General features: G+C 42.8%; 2 protein-coding genes and 6 non-coding genes across 8 annotated transcripts in view; 6 read left to right on the top strand and 2 right to left on the bottom strand.

Moving 5' to 3' along the window:
* Positions 1-5,391, top strand: part of PFAS (phosphoribosylformylglycinamidine synthase) — a 72,423-nt gene extending 67,032 nt beyond the window's left edge. The window contains exons 27-29 of the mRNA XM_070954764.1: positions 1,311-1,460; positions 1,567-1,719; positions 3,815-5,391. Coding sequence (XP_070810865.1) covers positions 1,311-1,460; positions 1,567-1,719; positions 3,815-4,137 — 626 coding nt within the window. The 3' untranslated portion in view covers positions 4,138-5,391. The remainder of the gene's footprint in view (positions 1-1,310; positions 1,461-1,566; positions 1,720-3,814) is intronic.
* A 3,784-nt stretch (positions 5,392-9,175) lies between these two features.
* TRNAI-AAU (transfer RNA isoleucine (anticodon AAU)) lies at positions 9,176-9,249 on the top strand. The gene has a single exon. It is a non-coding gene; the product is annotated as a tRNA-Ile (tRNA).
* A 638-nt stretch (positions 9,250-9,887) lies between these two features.
* On the bottom strand, positions 9,888-9,960 carry TRNAV-UAC (transfer RNA valine (anticodon UAC)). Its single transcript has one exon. It is a non-coding gene; the product is annotated as a tRNA-Val (tRNA).
* A 2,251-nt stretch (positions 9,961-12,211) lies between these two features.
* On the top strand, positions 12,212-12,293 carry TRNAS-GCU (transfer RNA serine (anticodon GCU)). The gene has a single exon. It is a non-coding gene; the product is annotated as a tRNA-Ser (tRNA).
* Positions 12,294-14,803: 2,510 nt separating this feature from the next.
* TRNAM-CAU (transfer RNA methionine (anticodon CAU)) lies at positions 14,804-14,875 on the top strand. The gene has a single exon. It is a non-coding gene; the product is annotated as a tRNA-Met (tRNA).
* A 211-nt stretch (positions 14,876-15,086) lies between these two features.
* On the top strand, positions 15,087-15,158 carry TRNAM-CAU (transfer RNA methionine (anticodon CAU)). The gene has a single exon. It is a non-coding gene; the product is annotated as a tRNA-Met (tRNA).
* A 1,256-nt stretch (positions 15,159-16,414) lies between these two features.
* TRNAL-CAG (transfer RNA leucine (anticodon CAG)) lies at positions 16,415-16,497 on the top strand. Its single transcript has one exon. It is a non-coding gene; the product is annotated as a tRNA-Leu (tRNA).
* A 2,153-nt stretch (positions 16,498-18,650) lies between these two features.
* LOC139324985 (histone H3) lies at positions 18,651-19,061 on the bottom strand. The gene has a single exon (XM_070954771.1). It carries the CDS (start codon positions 19,059-19,061, stop codon positions 18,651-18,653), a length of 411 nt encoding a protein of 136 aa, XP_070810872.1.
* Positions 19,062-19,356: the final 295 nt, after the last annotated feature.

Raw genomic sequence — 19,356 nt, 5'->3', positions numbered from 1 at the left:
AGCCTCCTCATTGTCTGGCTCGAGTGCCAGCTGCACAGGCTGCTGGCGCAGCACCACACCAGCCTCCTCGCTGTCAAAATCAGCTACAATCTGCACAGGCCGCTGACGGGCCACAACAGTAGCGCTTCTCAGTCCTCCAGGTCATGGTTGTCCCAAAGGTGCTTTTTGCCGGAGGCAACTGGACTTCCTTGTTTGTTTGTTTTTTTCTTTTGGAGACGTTTCGCTTCTCAGCTGAAGAAGCTTCTTGGATGAGAAGTGAAACATCTTCAAAGAAAAAGCAAGGAAGTCCAGTTGCCTCCTGAAAAAGCATCTTTGGGACAACCATGACCTGGAGGACTGAGAATGATTGAGAAACTTTTAGCTGTGCCTGTGATGGTGAACCTATGGCACGTGTGCCACAGCTGGCACCCAGAGCTCTCTCTGTGAGCACGCGAGCTATCGCCCAGCTCAGTTCTACTGTGCATGCTTGCACGCGCCTCCTGCTGGCCAGCTGATTTTTGAGATGTGCAGGGGTCGGGGGGGCATGTGGGAGACGTGTGCACATGCGTGGGGGGAGTGCAGTGAGGAGCGGTGGACGTGTTCTGGAAGTGTGGAAACTGGTCTGTTTCCAGCCTCCAGAGGGCTTTGGGAGCTCGAAGGAGGCCGTTTTCATCCTCCCGGAGACTCAGGGAAAGCCTCCAGAGCCTGGGGAGGGCAAAAAACGGAGGTCCGGGAGTCCAGAAATGGGCCTGTTTCTGGCCTCAGGAGGGCCTCCAGAGCCTGGGGGAGACCATTTTCACCCTCCCGGAGGCTCGAGAAAAGCCTCCAGAGCCTGGGAAGGACGGAAAACAGGTTTCCCGGAACTTCCGGAGGCCCAGAAATGGGCCTGTTTCGTGCCTTTAGAGCCCGGGGGAAGTGTTTTCGCCCTTCTGGAGGCTCAGGGAAAGCCTCCGGAGCCTGGAGAGGGTGAAAAACGGGCCTACTGGAAGTATCGGAAGTCCGGAAACAGGCACCTTCAGACCTGGGGGCTGTTGACTCTCCATCTGAGGACTGACAGACAGACCAGGCTCCGCCTCTGTCTTTCTCTCTCTGCCAGTACCATTCCCTCTTCCCACTAGGAGCTCCCAGGTTGCCTTGATGCTGACCCTGACTCCCACGCCTCCTCCTCCTCCTCTGATTCGGCTGTGGAGGGGCCGGCGGCCGACAGGCGACAATATCTGGAGGACACCTGTTAGAGAATGACATTGCAGATGTTTGGGGTGTCATCCCCTTGGCGTTCGATTCAACGCTATTCCTCTCTTAAGTTCTGACTTCACCGTCTCTGATTGCAGGCTGGGCGGCTTCGGTGACCTTTAACCCCAGGGCACGGGCCCAGTTCCAAGCGTTCCACCAGCGGAAAGACACGTTCAGCTTGGGCGTCTGCAACGGTTGCCAGCTGATGGCACTGCTAGGTTGGGTAGCAGCCGGAGCCAAAGAGCATGGTAAGACAGATCGCCGCTCCCCGACGTTTCCCTGGTTCCAAGCGTCTCTACGTCGGAGATAACGTGGGGAAAGACTCTTTTCAAACTCTGACCTTCTCTTCCCTAGATGGGTCCCTTCAACCGGGATTGCTGCTGAGCCCCAACAACTCTGGCCGGTTTGAGTCACGATTTGTGAATTTGGGGATCGAGGAAAGTCCGGCCCTGATGCTACGAGGCATGGCGGGATCTACTCTGGGCATCTGGGTGGCCCACGGAGAAGGTAATTGAAATGGCATTTCAGGACAGGACACAAGGCGCATCCTCTCTTTTTAATTTTTTTTTTTTTTTGCAGGTCTTTTTTATTTTGAAACGCCAATGGCAATTTGCTGGGAAGGATGAGATCAGCCCAGTGGTGTATTTACTTTTTGCTCTTTCTTGGATGGAACCTGAGCTAGGAGAAAAGAAGATTAAATTGGTCGTAAGCCCGAGGTGGCCCTTGACTTAACGGCCATAATTGGGGGACCAGAATTTCCATTGCTAAGCGAGGCAGTGGTTAGGCACTGGATTATGCCTAATTTTACGACTTTTTTCGTCACGATGGTTAAGAGCAGGGGTCCACAATCTGTAGGCCGCAAGCCACTACCAGTTTGCGGCCTAGTCGCAACCGGGCTGCGTGAGAGGCTGGCTGGTAAACGCACATGTGTGTATATGCACAGCTTCAATCGTAGAACCGTTGCGGAGGACTGCGTCACCACTCGCACGAGTGCCATGGGCGCTCGACAGCCCCACTCCAGTGGTGGGTTCCTCCCAGTTCCACCCGGTTCCACCGAGCCGGTAGCAGTGACAATATGATGTCACCGAACTGGTTCTCCTCCGCCTCCCCGCGCCCCCCCCACGTTATTCTTACCTTTTATTTGGCCCCACCCCCAATCTATTGCTGCCTCCTGAGTCCCAGCTGATGGCTAGAGGGAAAAAAACTGTTTAAACTCTTGCCGCCGGGCTTCAAAGGGCCGCCCTACAGCTGATCAGTGTTAAGAGAAAACAAATGAGTAGACCGGTGCCTGCAAAAATAAATGGGTAGACCAGTGCCTGCAAAAATACATGAGTAGACCGGTGCCTGCAAAAATAAATGGGTAGACTGCTCTGCAAGCAGTTAAAAGCCTGGTAGACCAGTACCTCTGCTAAATCCTAAATAATTGTCACATGACCATCAAGCCACGCCCACAAAATAAGCCACGCCCACAGAACCGGTAGTAACAAATTTTAGAACCCACCCCTGCCCCACTCGTGCAAGGAAGAGGTGCTCGCGCACGCGCCTCCCCCTACCACAAAACCGTTCCCTCTTTCCCCCCTCCGCCCCCTCGCCCTGGGCCGCCAACTTGGAAAGATTGGGGAAATCTGGTTAAAGAGAATCACTGCAGCTGTTAAGTGAGTCATGCAGTCGTTAAGTGAGCCATGTGGTTGTTAAGCAAATGCAGCTTTCCCTATTGATATTGTGTGTTGGAAGTCGGCTAGGAAAGTTGCAAATGTCTTGTGACCCCCAGGACAACGCAACTGTCTTAAATATATGCCAGTTGCCAAATGCGCTGATTTTGAGCACACAACAGGGGGGGATATTGCAACAGTCATAAGTGCGAGGATCAGTCACTTTTTTCCAATGCCGTTGCAATTTCAAATGGTCGCTAAAGGACTATCTGTGTAGGTAATCCTCGGCTTTACAATAGTTCACAAAGTTACAACGGTACTGAAAAAAAGTGACTTATGACCACTTCTTCAGACTTATGGCCATGGTCACTTGATTAACGTTCGAATGCTTGACAACTGACTCACATTTATGACGGTTGCAGTGTCCCAAAGCCATGCGATCCCCTTTTGCGACCTTCTGAAAAGCAAAGTCAATGGGGGAGCCAGATTCACTCAACAACCGTGTTACTAATTTAAGAACTGCAGGGACTTGCTTGACAAATGTGGCAAGAAAAGTCTTAAAATGAGGCAAAACTCACTTATCAAGTGTCTCACTTAGCAACATAAACTTTGGGCTCAGTTGTCGTAAATCGAGGACTAAATGTATCATTGGGCAACATGGTTCTGTTTTTAAAGTGGTGCGCTGGCCTAGAGGTGGAGCTCTCGCCCCACAATCAGGAGGCTGGGAGTTCGAACCTAGGTAGAGGCAGATATTTCCCTGGGTATGATGAGAATATTTCTGCTGAATATAACTCCGCATTGGTGACAGGGAAGGCATCTGGCCACTAAATGCTCTGCTTCATTCAGTTGCCTAGATTCCACCCTGCAAGGGATTATGGGGGTCATTAAAAGAAGATGATGATGGTTCTGTTTTTACAACAAACCTTTTTTTACTTCCTGATCCCGAATAGGTCGGATGCGGTTCCGCTCGTCCGAAATCCTGGCTCAGGTACGCTCGTCTCGGCTGGCTCCGCTTCGCTACGTGGACGACCAAGGGCTGCCCACGGAGGAGTATCCGCTGAACCCGAATGGGTCCCCCTTGGGCATTGCCGGTGTTTGCTCTCCCGATGGGCGTCACCTGGCCATGATGCCCCACCCGGAGCGGTGCGTCCTACCCTGGCAGTGGCCTTGGATGCCAACCGCCTGGCGCCAGTCTGTCAAAGTCTCGCCCTGGCTGCGCATGTTCCAGAACGCCTGCGAGTGGTGCGTGCGTTATCCGGAGGGGCAACCTTGACCCCGTTTCATCCTGACGGGTTCTTAGCTTGACTGCATCCGTTCCCAATTCTGAGCCACCCCATTGCAAGCCATCTTAGATGATCTCCAAGGCCTGGCCAGAAATCCATAAGCTCTCTTTTCTCTCTCCTTTCCCAAAGTCACCCTAAACCAGGTTACTGAACTTAACAAGCATCCAAAAATCATGGATACGGACCGTACACAGATTAAACCAGGTTGACATGATGCAAACTGAAATTGTTATGTGCTGCTTTCCCCAGGTCGCCCTAAACCTGGTTACTGAACTGAACAAGCATCCAAAAATCATAGATATGGACCGAACACAGATTAAACTAGGTTGACATGATGTAAACTAAAATTGCTATGTGCTGCTTTCCCCAGGTTGCCCTAAACCTGGTTACTGAACATACAAGCATCCAAAAATCATAGATATGGACCGAACACAGATTAAACCACGTTGATATGCTGCAAACTGAAATTGCTATGTGCTCCTTTCCCAAGGTCACTCTAAACCAGGTTACTGAATTTAACAAGCATCCAGAAATCATAGATACGGACTGAACACAGATTAACTAGGTTGACATGGTGCAAAATGAAATTGCTATGTGCTGCTTTCCCAAGTTCACTCTAAACCAGGTTACTGAACTCGCAAGCCTCCAGAAATCATAGATACGGACCAAATAGAGATTAGCCAGGTTGACTTGATGCAAACTGAAATTGCTATGTGCTGCTTTCCCCAGGTCTCCCTAAACCTGGTTACTGAATTTAACAAGCATCCAGAAATCATAGACACGGACTGAACACAGATTAACCAGGTTGACATGGTGCAAAATGAAATTGCTATGTGCTGCTTTCCCAAGGTGACCCTAAACCTGGTTACTGAATTTACAAGCATCCAGAAATCATAGATACAGATCAAACACATTAACCAGGTTGACTTGATGCAAACTGAAATTGCTATGTGCTGCTTTCCCAAGTTCACTCTAAACCAGGTTACTGAACTCGCAAGCCTCCAGAAATCATAGATACGGACCAAATAGAGATTAACCAGGTTGACATGGCGCAAAACGAAATTGCTATGTGCTCCTTTCCCAGGGTCGCCCTAAACCAGGTTACTGAACTTAACAAGCATCTAGAAATTATAGATATGGAGCGAACACAGATTAACCAGGTTGACATGATGCAAAAGGAAATAGTTTGTGTGCTGCTCTCTGCGTGGGACCAACGCGTTTTCCAAAGTGCCAATAAATGCCAATTCTTTAAAAAAATGTCTTTTTTGTATGATTTGTGTTTGGAGTAAGCGATATATAAAGGTTATCAATACATTTTGGCTGGTTAAAAGCAGGAACAAAAAAAAATATCACACAATATAAGTCCTCGACTTAGGACAATTGAACCCATCCTTGCTGTTACTAAGTGAGACATCTCAAAACTCATAAGTGAGTTTTGCTCCATTTTATGACCTTTCCTGTTAAGTGAATCACTGTAATTGTTAAGTTAGTAATGTGGTTGTTAGGTGAATCTGAATTCCCCATTGACTTTGCTTCTCAGTAGGTCGCAAACTGTGACACATGACCCCAGGACACTGCAACCGTCATAAATATGAACCAGTTGCCAAGCATCTGAATTTTGATCACATGATCATTTGCTGCAATGGTTGTAAGTGGGAAAAATGATCATAAGTTATTTTTTTCAGTGCCGTTGTAATTTCAAATGGTCACTAAATGAACTGTCGTAAGTCGAGGACTATCTATGAGAGCTTTTGGATCAGCCCAGTTGAGAGCAACATTAGGTATTAATTTAAAAAATAATAAAAAAACCAAACTATTTATTTATTTAATTTATTGGCCTCCCATCTTACCACAGGGTAATTCTGAGCGGCTTATAATATTAAAAAAAAGATAATACAATAGAAATAAAATGCTACAAAATTGCAAAAATAATTAATCTACCGTATTTTTCGGAGTATAAGATGCACCTACCTTTTTTGGGGAGGAAAACAAGAAAAAGAAATCTGCCTCTGCCTCCCAGCAATTTGCCTTCTTGCAGCAAACAGCAAACAGCCTGCTTTAGTTTCATTTTCAGCACAGCTTGATTAGCACAAGAAAAAAAAATGTGCCTCCCAGCAATTTGCCTCCTTGCAGCAAACAGCCTGCTTTGGTTTCATTTTCATTTTCAGCACAGCTTGATTAGCACAAGAAAAAAAAAATGTGCCTCCCAGCAATTTGCCTCCTTGCAGCAAATGGGGTGCATGGCAATAGGCAGAGGCAATCCCTGCAGCCTGAAACAGCTGAGGGTCGGGAGGCCGATCCAACCGACAATCAGCTGCTTGTGCTAATCAGGCTGTGCTGAAGCTGAAATGGGCTGTTTGCTGCAAGGAGGTAAATTGCTGGGAGGCAGAGGCCAAAGGGTGGGATCCAGCGTGTGGGCAGGGCTATATTTGGTGTATAAAACGCATCCAAATTTTCACCCTCTTTTAGGGGGGGAAGTGTGTCTTATACTCTGAAAAATACGGTAGATACAACGGTTGGAGGTAACAGGACCCCCAAAATCTGCTGTCCTTCTTGCCAGTTGAAGAAAAGTTGCTATCCTAGTTTGTTGGTGAATTCATTCAAGAAATCGTGGAAATAATGCAGGATCCAATCTGGGTTGGTCACCGGGACCAGAGATTTTTTTTGTCTTCCAAACTTTCGAACTCGTGCTGGAGAGAATTTGTTTCCAGCAGAGTGTTTGCCTTTCTGTGTGGGGAGGAAGCTAACCCCCAGATTGCTAGAACACAAGCGAGCAGTCAGATGAGGAGACTAGGAGCTCAGTGGTAACCTCACGGTACAATGAAGAAGGACACACATTCAATTTTGCAGCTACTAAGATTGTTGGACGAGCAGGGACAAAAACAGCCGGGGGAAGCTTGGGAAACAGGTTCGTGATCAGTCAACAGGAGTGCTGATTTACCACCAGCCTATCAAGTACTTAGAAGGTGAGGGCTGAGCAGCACAGGCAAACTACAGGTAGTCCTCAAGATAGGAATGTATTGGAGCCTGCCCATTCCATCCGTAACCCGAGGATTCGTGGGAGTGAATCTCGTACTTTGAACGGGATCACTCCCTCCTTTCGCCCACGCATTTGCTAATCGAATGCGAGGCTCGTTAAGTGCTCATGTGGTATTTCAGGGTTGGGAAGGCCATGGGGGAGCTACTGATGGAACAGGCCACCTACCTAAGACCACCCAAGGCCTCCCTGACCCACTGAAATACCTCATGCTCCCCAAAATTGCTTCCCCCCCCCAACCTGCCGCACCGGATCACCTACTTTGTGAAGATCTAGCAATCAGTCTTGTCTCCAGCCTCTCAGCTATGTGCACCCCTCTCAGTTCTGTTTGGGCCTCTGCAGGCCTCCCCTGGCTCGTTGGCGGCCAAAATGGAGCTTCTGAGGGGCAAATCCAGCCCTCCGACGCTCCCTTTGGCCCTCCGCATGCCTCCGCATTGCAGTCCAAAATGGAGCTTCCAAGGGCCGGATCCATTCCAGTCTGAAAGCTCGGAAGACAAAACCTCTTGTCCCGGTGACCGACCCAGATTGGATCCTGCAACATTATCCCGGGACACGTATATTTGCGTTCATTTGTGGAAATAGTGGCAGTTGTGCCAGCAGCTGTACATCAGCTCCACATTAAGCAATGTAGATTTTAATGGATTCCATTTGAGGGGGAAACTTAAAACCACAATTTAATAATTTAATTTATTAAATGATTGCAATTTAATAATCAAATCCGTTAGGATCCTAATCTGGGATCCACCAATGGATTCCCCTTGTCAAACATCTCATAAATTAAAGGAGGTTTTATTAGTATAATGGGTTTTGTGGGACCCCAAAAATATAAGACACGGTCCTAATTTCGTACTTAATGCTCTTGATTTTTTAGCCAATCTGTGAAATGGGCAACGAGATTTCACATTTGACAATATAAGATTGTCAAAAGAATCATTTTTTCAGTGGTAAGTAAGTTTTCACAATGAGACGTGTGTCAGTCAAAAGAGAAGAATTCTCAAGTCATGGATTTGGAAATCATAAAACATAATCATAGGGCTGGAAGGGACTTTGAAGATCTTCTAGTCCAGCCCCCTTGCTCAAGGCAGGACCCTTATATAATCCCTGTCAAACGCTTATCCAGTCTAAAATTTCCGTTGTTAAGTGAGACATTTTGCTAAGTGAGTTTTGCCCCATGTTACGATCTTTCTCGCCACAGTTGTTAAGTGAATCACTGCAGTGGATACGTTAGTAATCCGGTTGTTAAGTGAATCTGGCTCCCCCCCCTTGACTTTTCTTGTTAGAAGGTCGCAAAGCAGGATCACATGACCTTGGGACCCAGCACCGGTCATAAATACGAACCCATTGCCAAGCATCTGAATGTTGATCACGTGACTATGGGGATGCTGCACAGGTCGTAACTATGAAAAATAGTCATAAGTCCCTTTTTTTCAATGCCGTAGCTTTGAACGGTCACTAAACGAACTGTCGTAAGTTGAGGACTTCGTGTAATTGTTCACACATTCTGGTGAGAGAGAGATGTTCCCCGAGGATGGGTTCCAGCATAAGTCCGAAAGCTTGGAAGACTTAACCTTCTGGTCTCGCTGACCGACGGCGACACAGATTGGATTTCATGCTCAATTTTGGTCGTAAATCAAGGACTTACCCATCCTGCAGGAATTTTATGCTCAATTTTGGTCATACGTCAAGGACAGACAACCCATACTCAGTTCGTGCTGACTGGGGAAATTCTGAGCGTTTGAAATCCATCCCTCTTCAAAGTTGTAAAAAGTTGAGGCACATTCTCCAAAAATTGCCTTTCCATCCGGAATCCTTATGCTCTCTTTCTGTGAACTGACCTACCTCGAAGGGTTGATGTACTAATATGGGTGGTTTATTTTGTTTATTTGAGTCAGGTGATATGGACATATATTCATGCAAACTAATCTTAACTTCGAAAATGTGCCAGCTCGAATGCTGTGATATTTATTTTTGTGAGGTAAAGTACCATCGGTGGCCGGTTAGCTCAGTTGGTTAGAGCGTGGTGCTAATAACGCCAAGGTCGCGGGTTCGATCCCCGTACGGGCCACTCCTTTCTTTTCTTTTCTTTTTTATTCACAAGAAAATAGAGAGAACGGAATCCCCCCAACTCCCGTTTAAAAACGCTTAGATACTTTCACACGTGCTTTAAAAAAAAAATAAAACAAGAAAAGCACCCGCCCGCCCCCCCAAACGCTACGATTGAAACAGCAAAGTTACTTTTCCCATTAGAAAATGCAATTTGCGCGCATTTATTTCCTTGCACCAAAAGGGCAATTTCGACGCTGTTACAAAATCTACCTGCGTGTTTGCGCGCATAACCTGCAATTTTCTTGCGGATCGTGAGAATGCAGCCAAAGACATATCCTAAGCAAAGCGCCCCGACTGTTCCACAAATAAAATAAAAAAAATAAATAAAAGTTTTTTTTTTTTTCAATTTGCAGAATAGTTGGGGCGATTGCCCAATAAATAAATAAATAAATAAATAAAGGCTTTGCAAAAATTCCCCTTGGGAGAATGGAACAAAGGTTTCGGGGCAAGTCACGGGAATCCGTGTCAGGAACAAAAACCACGAGCCACGGATAATTGTCCACTCGATTTTTGCTCACAAATAAGATTTTCTGGAATTCTGTTTTTGGCCCAAAAAAAAAAAAAAAAAAAAAAAAAAAAAAAAAAAAAGATACAGCTTGGTTCTACTGGGGCTTGAACCCAGGACCTTCTGCGTGTAAAGCAGACGTGATAACCACTACACTATGGAACCGGCTGTAGAAAAAGCCTAGTCGTGATCCTCTATATACAGTATGAAGAACAGGGATCATAGAATCGCCTTAGATATTTTTTCCATGGTTATGCAGATGAAAAAATGCTAGACTGTGCAGAAATGGACAGGCTAACAGTGACAATGAAGGAAAAGAAAGAAACGAAATGCTCTTTTGACCTGGGATTTATTTTTTTATCAACGGTTAGCCGATAAAAACAGGAGTTGGAAACAGGGAAATATAAGGAAAGGATCAATGATATAAGGGAGGTTATGTTAAAATGGATCAGGAAACATTATTATTATTATTATTATTATTATTATTATTATTATTATTATTATTATTATTATTATTATTATCTCTTTTATTCATTAAACATGGAACTCAGTCAACTGATGATTTAAAAATGTATCACAAATATTATTACTGGCACTGATGGTTGATACGGGTTGCTGCCAGCATCCTAGGTCTCAACCAAGCACATTATTATTGTTATTGTTAATTTATTATTATTATTATTATTGTTGTTGTTGTTGTTGTTAATTTTTTATTATTATTCATTAGACATGAAACTCAGTCAACTGAACTTCATGTTTAATGAATAAAATATAATAATAATAATAATAATAATAATAATAATAATAATAATAATAATAATAATAATAATAATATACTTTATTCATTAAACATGGAACTCAGTCAACTGATGATTTAAAAATGTATCACAAATATTATTGACTGGCACTGATGGTTGATACGGGTTGCTGCCAGCATCCTAGGTCTCAACCAAGCACATTATTATTGTTATTGTTAATTTATTATTATTATTATTATTGTTGTTGTTGTTGTTGTTGTTGTTAATTTTTTATTATTATTCATTAGACATGAAACTCAGTCAACTGAACTTCATGTTTAATGAATAAAATATAATAATAATAATAATAATAATATACTTTATTCATTAAACATGGAACTCAGTCAACTGATGATTTAAAAATGTATCACAAATATTATTACTGGCACTGATGGCTGATATGGATTGCTGCCAGCATCCTAGGTCTCAACCAAGCACATTATTATTATTATTATTGTTATTGTTAATTTTTTACTATTATTCATTAGACATGAAACTCAGTCAACTGAACTTCATGTTTAATGAATAAAATAATAATAATAATAATAATAATAATAATAATAATAATAATATACTTTATTCATTAAACATGGAACTCAGTCAACTGATGATTTAAAAATGTATCACAAATATTATTACTGGCACTGATGGCTGATACGGGTTGCTGCCAGCATCCTACGTATCAACCAAGCACATTATTATTATTATTATTATTATTATTATTATTATTATTATTATTGTTGTTGTTGTTGTTGTTGTTAATTTTTTATTATTATTCATTAGACATGAAACTCAGTCAACTGAACTTCATACCTAATGAATAAAATAATAATAATAATATACTTTATTCATTAAACAAGAAACGCAGTCAACTGAACATTTAAACATGTGTTGTTGTTGTTATTATTATTATTATCATCATCTCATTCAGTCAACTGCCAGCATCCTAGGTATCAACCAAATATCATCATCATCATCATCACCATCATCATCATCATATCATTATTACTATTCTGATAGAATTAATACTAATGTAATGAACATTGTTGTAAATATTTTGATCACTATCTCCTAAAACTATTTGTACCCAGACAACACACTGTTTAACTGAAAATTAAACATATGTTATAAAGCATAAAAAACTTGATGGGAAAAGATAAATAAGGTTTCTCTCTCCAATAAGTAGGAGAGGAATGGCAGGAACGAAACGAGGATCTAAACGGGTTTTTTTGCTGGAGAAAGCATAAAAAAAAGAAAAGAATATTATTATTATTATTATTATTATTATTATTATTATTATTATTATTATTATTATTATTATTATTATTATTATTATTATTATTATTATTATCATCATCATCATCATCATCAGTGGTGGGATTCAGCCAGTTCGCACCACTTCGGGAGAACCGGTTGTTAAATTTCTGAGCAGTTTGGTGAACTGGTTTTTGGAAGATATCATTAGGGCAGAGAACCGGTTGTTAAATTAGTTGAATCCCACCATTGATTATTATTATTATTTTGCAAATAGTGGCATTTCCCCAAAAGGCATTTCCCAGCAGCGCTTCGCAAAGATTCCCACATCAAAAAGAAATATACGGAAGCAGGAAACCGTCGGGGACGAGGTGGCCGAGTGGTTAAGGCGATGGACTGCTAATCCATTGTGCTCTGCACGCGTGGGTTCGAATCCCACCTTCGTCGACAAGTTTTATTTATTGCATTCCTTACGTTTCGTTGGCTTTGGCTCTCCCCAGTCGCCTGTTTAAGCAAAAAGCAAGCCCGAACCGCTCCACGCTCCTAGCTGAATTCCCCCCCCCCTCAAAAAAGGATGTTTGTTTTCCCACGCCCAACTCGCATCGAGATTTGATTCATTTTTCCGCCTTCCTCCGAGGCTTAAACAGACCGGCTTTGCAAATCCACCACACACACCCGTTTGCCCAACAGCGAATCCTGCTAACAGGCATCTCCGCCTTCCCCCGCCTCCATCGGTGGCTTTAACCTGTCGTGTGAATACCGCCCCAACTTCTTTTGCGGGTTTCTTTGATGGACTCCTGACGCAGATTCCATCAATGGGAATGTAGTGGAGATTAAAGGGTTTTTAAAAGAAAAACAAAAACAAAACTCCAAACCCTAGGATGATCAATTGTTTGCAATAAGTGGCGAAATACAAGCAATGATCGAGGATCGATGTGTATATTAGTGATCGATCAACACATCCACCAGCATCTGAAGGAACCTTATGTTATTATTCACACCAAAGGAATAAAGTATTGGAAGGAAAATCCATCTGGTTCAGTTCCAAGCTGGGAGAAAGAGAATAGAGTAGAGTAGAGTAGAGTAGAGTAGAGTAGAGTAGAGTAGAGTAGAGTAGAGTGGGATAGGATAGGATAGGATAGGATAGGATAGGATAGGATAGGATAGGATAGGATAGGATAGGATAGGATAGGATAGACTATATGGAATGGAATAGAATGGAATGGAGAATAGAATAGAATAGAATAGAATAGAATAGAATAGAATAGAATAGAGTAGAGTAGAGTAGAGTAGAGTAGAGTAGAGTAGAGTAGAGTAGAGTAGAGTAGAGTAGAGTGGGATAGGATAGGATAGGATAGGATAAGATAGGATAGGATAGGATAGGATAGGATAGGATAGGATAGGATAGGATAGACTATATGGAATGGAATAGAATGGAATGGAGAATAGAGTAGAGTAGAGTAGAGTAGAGTAGAGTAGAGTAGAGTAGGGTAGGGTAGGGTAGGGTAGGGTAGGGTAGGGTAGGGTAGGGTAGGGTAGGGCCGGGTGGGTTGGGATGGGATGGAATGGAATGGAATGGAGAGTAGGGTAGGGAAGGGTAGATTATATGAAATGGAATGGAATGGAATGGAATAGAATAGAATAGAATAGAATAGAATAGAATAGAATAGAATAGAATAGAACAGAATTCTTTATTGGCCAAGTGTGATTGGACACACAAGGAATTTGACTTTGGCGCCTATGCTCTCAGTGTACATAAAGAAAAAAATAAAATATGTTTTATATAATCTATAATAATAATATAGTTTATATAAAATATATATTATATATGAAAATATAGAAGTTGCTGGAAATAACACGGGGGCTGATTGGAAAGATGGTTTATTGATGAAGCAGGAGAACCAGTCTGTGGTTCTGGAGCAGCTGACCAAATGATTGAATGAACGGATGGATCTTTATAGGTTTCTGTGACTTTGAAGTTTGAACTGTTCTGGGGTGTGTGTGCGTGTTGTGCAACGAACAGGCTTGTGACTTTGACTAAATGATGGTGGGTAATTCTTATTGTGGCTGATGGCTGCTTGCTCTAATCCTATCACTCTTGCTTTCCTTAGCTGTGGAAATGGCTGTAAACGGGGTTTCGAACTATCCTGTCTTGAATGGGCTTCTGCCGGCGGTATTTGCTTTGCTTATGAATGGAGCCATCTAGATAGTTGGCTTCCTTTGTCAATAAGCTCTTTGTTTCCTTACGTGCTGTGGGCTATTAAGAAAGACGGGGGGGGCTGCTTTCTGCCTCTAAGAACATGTTTCTCCGTTTCTCCTTTGGGGGAAATACTGTATAATATTCTGCCTCTTTTAAATATTTTATTCTTTGACTTCCCACAAAAGAGATGAATAAGAATAACAAGAGACACAGCGGATGTGATCAAAAGCTCTTCAATGAATGTCTTTAATAGGGATCTTTAAGTACATAATTCAGAATAACAGAGTTGGGGGGGGCGCTTTGGAGATCTTCTAGTCCAACCCTCTGCCCATTAAGACCATTCTTTCTTGTAAACCCTCCAGTGATGAAGGACTCACAACTTCTGGTGGCAAGTCGTTCCACTGATCGTTTTGAACTATTATCACCTGGCAGACGGTACAGGGCAATAAGAACAAGGACAAATAGGCGGAAAAACAGCTTCTATCCCAGGGCAGTCACTATATTGAATTCTACTGCATAGTGCAATAATGATGCAATATCGGTTTTCAATTCAATTGTATAGAATGTGAAGGATGTGTGTTTGTGTTTTATTTTTATCGTTATAATGTACAGTGAAGATGGCATTTGATTTCTTTGTACGAGGTGCAATGACAATAAACTAAACTAAACTAAGCTAAACAAGGGGGGGAAAATACCATTTCTGGCAAGTCACATCCATTCCTTTACAGGTTCTCAGGAGAAGCAGTGCCAATCAAGGAGCAGAGTGGCGCAGCGGAAGCGTGCTGGGCCCATAACCCAGAGGTCGATGGATCGAAACCATCCTCTGCTAATTACTTTTTTCTTTTCTCTCTTTTTTTTATTCTTTTTTCTTTTCTTTTCTTTTCTTTTCTTTTCTTTTCTTTTCTTTTTTCTTCTTCTCTTCTCTTTTGTTTTCCTCTTCTCTTTTCTCCCCCCCTCCCCTATTCTGGATTCCAGGACAGATTGAGCCAAAATGCCATTATTTTTCAGGTCCCTTCCAACAATTGCAGTGCCAATCAAGGAGCAGAGTGGCGCAGCGGAAGCGTGCTGGGCCCATAACCCAGAGGTCGATGGATCGAAACCATCCTCTGCTAATTACCCTTTTTTCTTTTCTTTTCTTTTCTTCTTTTCCTTTCCTTTCTTTTTTCTTTTCTATACTCTTCTCTTTTTTCTTTTCTTCTTTTCTTTTCTCTTTTCTTTTCTTCTCTTTTCTCTTTTCTTTTCTCTTCCCCTTTCTCTTCTCTTTTTTCTTTTTTTTTCTTTTTTCTTTTTTCTTCTCTTTTCTCTTTTTCTCTTTTCTCCTCCTTTCTCTTCTCTTTTCTCTTCTTCTCTTTTCTCTTCTGCTCTTCTCTTTTCTCTTCTTCTTTTCTTTTCTCTTCTCTTCTTTCCTTTTCTCTTCTCTTTTCTCTTATTTTCTTTTCTTTTCTCTTTTCTTTTGTTTTCTCTTCTCTTCTCTTTTTTCTTTTCTTCTCTTTTCTTCTCTTTTCTCTTATTTTCTTTTTTCTCTTTTCTTTTCTCTTTTCTCTTCCCCTTTCTCTTCTCTTCTCTTTTCTTTTTTCTTCACTTTTCTTTTCTCTTCTCTTTTCTCTTCTCTTCTTTTCTTCTTCTTTTCTTTTCTCTTTTCTTTTCTCCTTTCTCTTGTCTCTTCTTTTCTTCCTCTCTTTTCTCTTCTCTTCTTTCCTTTTCTCTTCTCTTTTCTCTTATTTTCTTTTCTCTTTTCTTTAGTTTTCTCTTCTCTTCTTTTTTCTTTTCTTCTCTTTTCTCTTATTTTCTTTTCTTCTTCTCTTTTCTCTTCTCTTCTTTCCTTTTCTCTTCTCTTTTCTCTTATTTTCTTTTCTCTTTTCTTTAGTTTTCTCTTCTCTTCTCTTTTTTTTCTTCTCTTTTCTCTTATTTTCTTTTTTCTCTTTTCTTTTCTCTTTTCTTTTCTCCTTTCTCTTCTCCTTTCTCTTTTCTTTTTTCTTCTTCTCTTTTCTCTTTTTTTCTTTTCTTCTTCTCTTCTCTTTTCTCTCTTCCCCCGCCATTCTGGATTCCAGGGCAGATTGAGCCAAAATGCCATTATTTTTTTAGCCCCCTTCCAGCAATTGCTAAGGGCAATAGATATTTTTATTTGGTTTCTGGAAGAGATCGCAAGCGGAAAAGAAACAACCGTGAGTTGCTCCTGCTCGGATCGCAGAGAGAAAACAGTTTTACAGGGTTTTTCTCAGCGTCCTTTGGCTAAGATTTCCCACCAACGTCGCAGAGAGGCTTGAAAAACAAGGAATTCTTAACCTCGGCAGAAATGTCTAGCTAATTTCCAAGCGACGGAGAGAGAGATAATTTGTACGTAACACTTCACGGTTGCCAAGCGGCAGTCAGGATGGCCGAGCGGTCTAAGGCGCTGCGTTCAGGTCGCAGTCTCCTCTGGAGGCGTGGGTTCGAATCCCACTCCTGACACATTCACTTTTTCAAATGGAATGATAATACTTGCTTTTTTAATATTATTGCCAGCGTTGAGATAGCATTTATTTTGAGATAGCGTCGAAGTCTGACAATTATGTTTTCATATTTTATAGAATAGAATAGAATTCTTTATTGGCCAAGTGTGATTGGACACACAAGGAATTGGTCTTTGGTGCATACGCTCTCAGCGTACATAAAAAGAAAAGATACGTTCATCAAGGATCATAAGGTACACGACGTATTGATAGTCATAGGATACAAATAAGCAATCAAGTCGTACTAGGAAACAATATCAATATAAATCGTAAGGATACAAGCAACAAAGTTACAGTCATGCAGTCATAAGTGGAAGGAGATGGGTGATAGGAATGATGAGATTAATAATAGTGCAGACTTAGTGAATAGTTTGACAGTGTTGAGGGAATTCTTTGTTTAGCAGAGTGATGGCGTTCGGGAAAAAACTGTTCTTGTGTCTAGTTGTTCTGGTGTGCAGTGCTCTATAGCATCGTTTTGAGGGTAGTTTTATTTATTTTATTTTATTTATTTTATTTTATTTATTAAATCTGTATACCGCCCTTCTCCTTTCGGACTCAGGGCGGTGAACAGCCAAAATAAAAACACAAAACACTTTTGTACACAAAAGTTAAAATAATTATTTAAAACTAATTAAATAGAATTTGGCCCATAATTTAAAACATATCAATTAAAATCAATATCAAACGTTAAAACCAACATGGAATCGGGCCAGCCCGGCTAGCTGAAAAAAGTAAGTTTTTAGGGCCCGACGAAAAGTCCGGAGGTCTGAGATCACTCGTATCTTTATACGTATAGTTTATGTCCAGGATGCAAGGGATGAGTAAATATTTCCACAGCCCTTTTTTTTGACTCATGCAGTATACAGGTCCTCCATGGAAGGCAGGTTGGTAGCCCTTGTTTTTTCTGCAGTTCTAATGATCCTCTGAAGTCGGTGTCTGTCTTGTTGGGTTGCAGAACCAAACCAGACAGTTATAGAAGTGCAGATGAGATTCAATAATTCCTCTGTAGAAGTGGATCATTTGATCAAGACTTCGTTTGTTAAATATGTTGGAAGAAACTTCCTTCTAGGTTCTGCTCCAAGTGGGGAAAAAGACACTTGGAGACATGGAGACTGCTTGGAAAGATGGTTTAATGGTGGACAGGATCACATGGCTTGAGTTCCTGAACAGAAAAGGGGCTGATACAGTAAATCTTCGGGTTTTTATGCTCTCTCTGGCTCTGCATTTCTTGGGGTCCCGAAAGAGTATCCTGATTGGTTGTCAGACTCCCAGGGGGTGGGGGCCTTGCTGGCTGATGGTCACATGTGCTTCCCAGGTCACATGTGGTGAGTTTCTGCTGCTATTGTGTAGAGGGCTAATCCTATCTTTGGCAATTCCTACTATGGCTCTGCCTGAAGGAGGCAGATCTTTGTTATGTAGAATAGACTGGCCCAGGCCTTAATGGCCCATTGACAAAGGGTGGGGGGCAGGAAGGTGGGAGCTGCTTTGTCTGTAAAATATGCTTCTCCTATTTCTCATCCAGGGAAATATAATATTCTGCCTTTTTCATATTTCCTAAAATATTTCACTCTTCCAGGAAAGGGGTGGGTGCTAACTTCCTACACAGGGAAATATAATATTCTGCTTTTCATATTTCCTAAAATATTTCACTCTTCCAGGAAAGGGGTGGGTGCTAACTTCCTACACAGGGAAATATAATATTCTGCTTTTCATATTTCCTAAAATATTTCACTCTTCCAGGAAAGGGGTGGGGGCTAACTTCCTACAAATAAAAGGCGGATGTGGGTGAAATCCCTAGATTTTAGGCACTTTTGGGCTAGAACCCCTGGCCCAAAAAAGATGCCTAGTTTTGGCCTTGTATCACAAAAATGACACTAGAGGACTAAACCGGAACGAGATTCTGTGAAATGGGCTGGAAATCATAATCAACCTTAGGGTTCAAAACCACCATGTTACTATGTGTATTTCAGATCTCAACTTAATGTTCCTACCGATTATTCCCCGCTAGATATTGTGGGTCTCAGCTCCTTTTAGGGAAGAGGTGGTGGCTCTTAAAAGAGCCTTTGGGGGGTTTGGTCAGCGGGCCTGGGGTGAGCTTCGGCGCGTCTTTTTTTACGCCCTCTCCCCGCGGATGCGCCGGGCCAGCTGGATGTCCTTGGGCATGATGGTGACGCGCTTGGCGTGGATGGCGCACAGGTTGGTGTCCTCGAAGAGCCCCACCAGGTAAGCCTCGCTCGCCTCCTGCAGGGCCATGACGGCCGAGCTCTGGAAGCGCAGGTCGGTCTTGAAGTCCTGCGCGATCTCCCGCACCAGCCGCTGGAAGGGCAGCTTGCGGATCAGCAGCTCCGTCGACTTCTGGTAGCGGCGGATCTCGCGGAGGGCCACGGTCCCCGGCCGGTAGCGGTGAGGCTTCTTCACGCCGCCCGTGGCCGGAGCGCTCTTCCGCGCCGCCTTGGTGGCCAGCTGCTTGCGGGGCGCCTTCCCGCCGGTCGACTTGCGAGCCGTTTGCTTGGTACGAGCCATGGTCTCTCACCGACACTGGAACCTCAGCCTCGGAATCACGCGAAATGAAGCTCTGCCGCCGTCCGTCGGCCTTTTTATAGCCCGCGCTTTAGCCTGATTGGCTGAAACGGTTGCGTTCGAAAGTCTAGCCTCGACGCTGATTGGATCCCCATTAAAACAATACCTTTCTCTAGCTCTGGCACATCCCGCCTATCATCGCTTGCCGAGGCTTTGTTTCCACGCCCACAATAATCCGACTCTGAATGAATGAATTACAAACTATCAACCCTTGACAATTATGTTTTCCCCCGAAACT

This window comes from Pituophis catenifer, unplaced genomic scaffold, assembly GCF_029215685.1.
Source record: "Pituophis catenifer annectens isolate HBS135680 unplaced genomic scaffold, rPitCat1.0.hap2 SCAF_15, whole genome shotgun sequence".
In the NCBI taxonomy this organism is placed as follows: domain Eukaryota; kingdom Metazoa; phylum Chordata; class Lepidosauria; order Squamata; family Colubridae; genus Pituophis; species Pituophis catenifer.
This window is presented reverse-complemented; position numbering and strand designations above follow the sequence as displayed.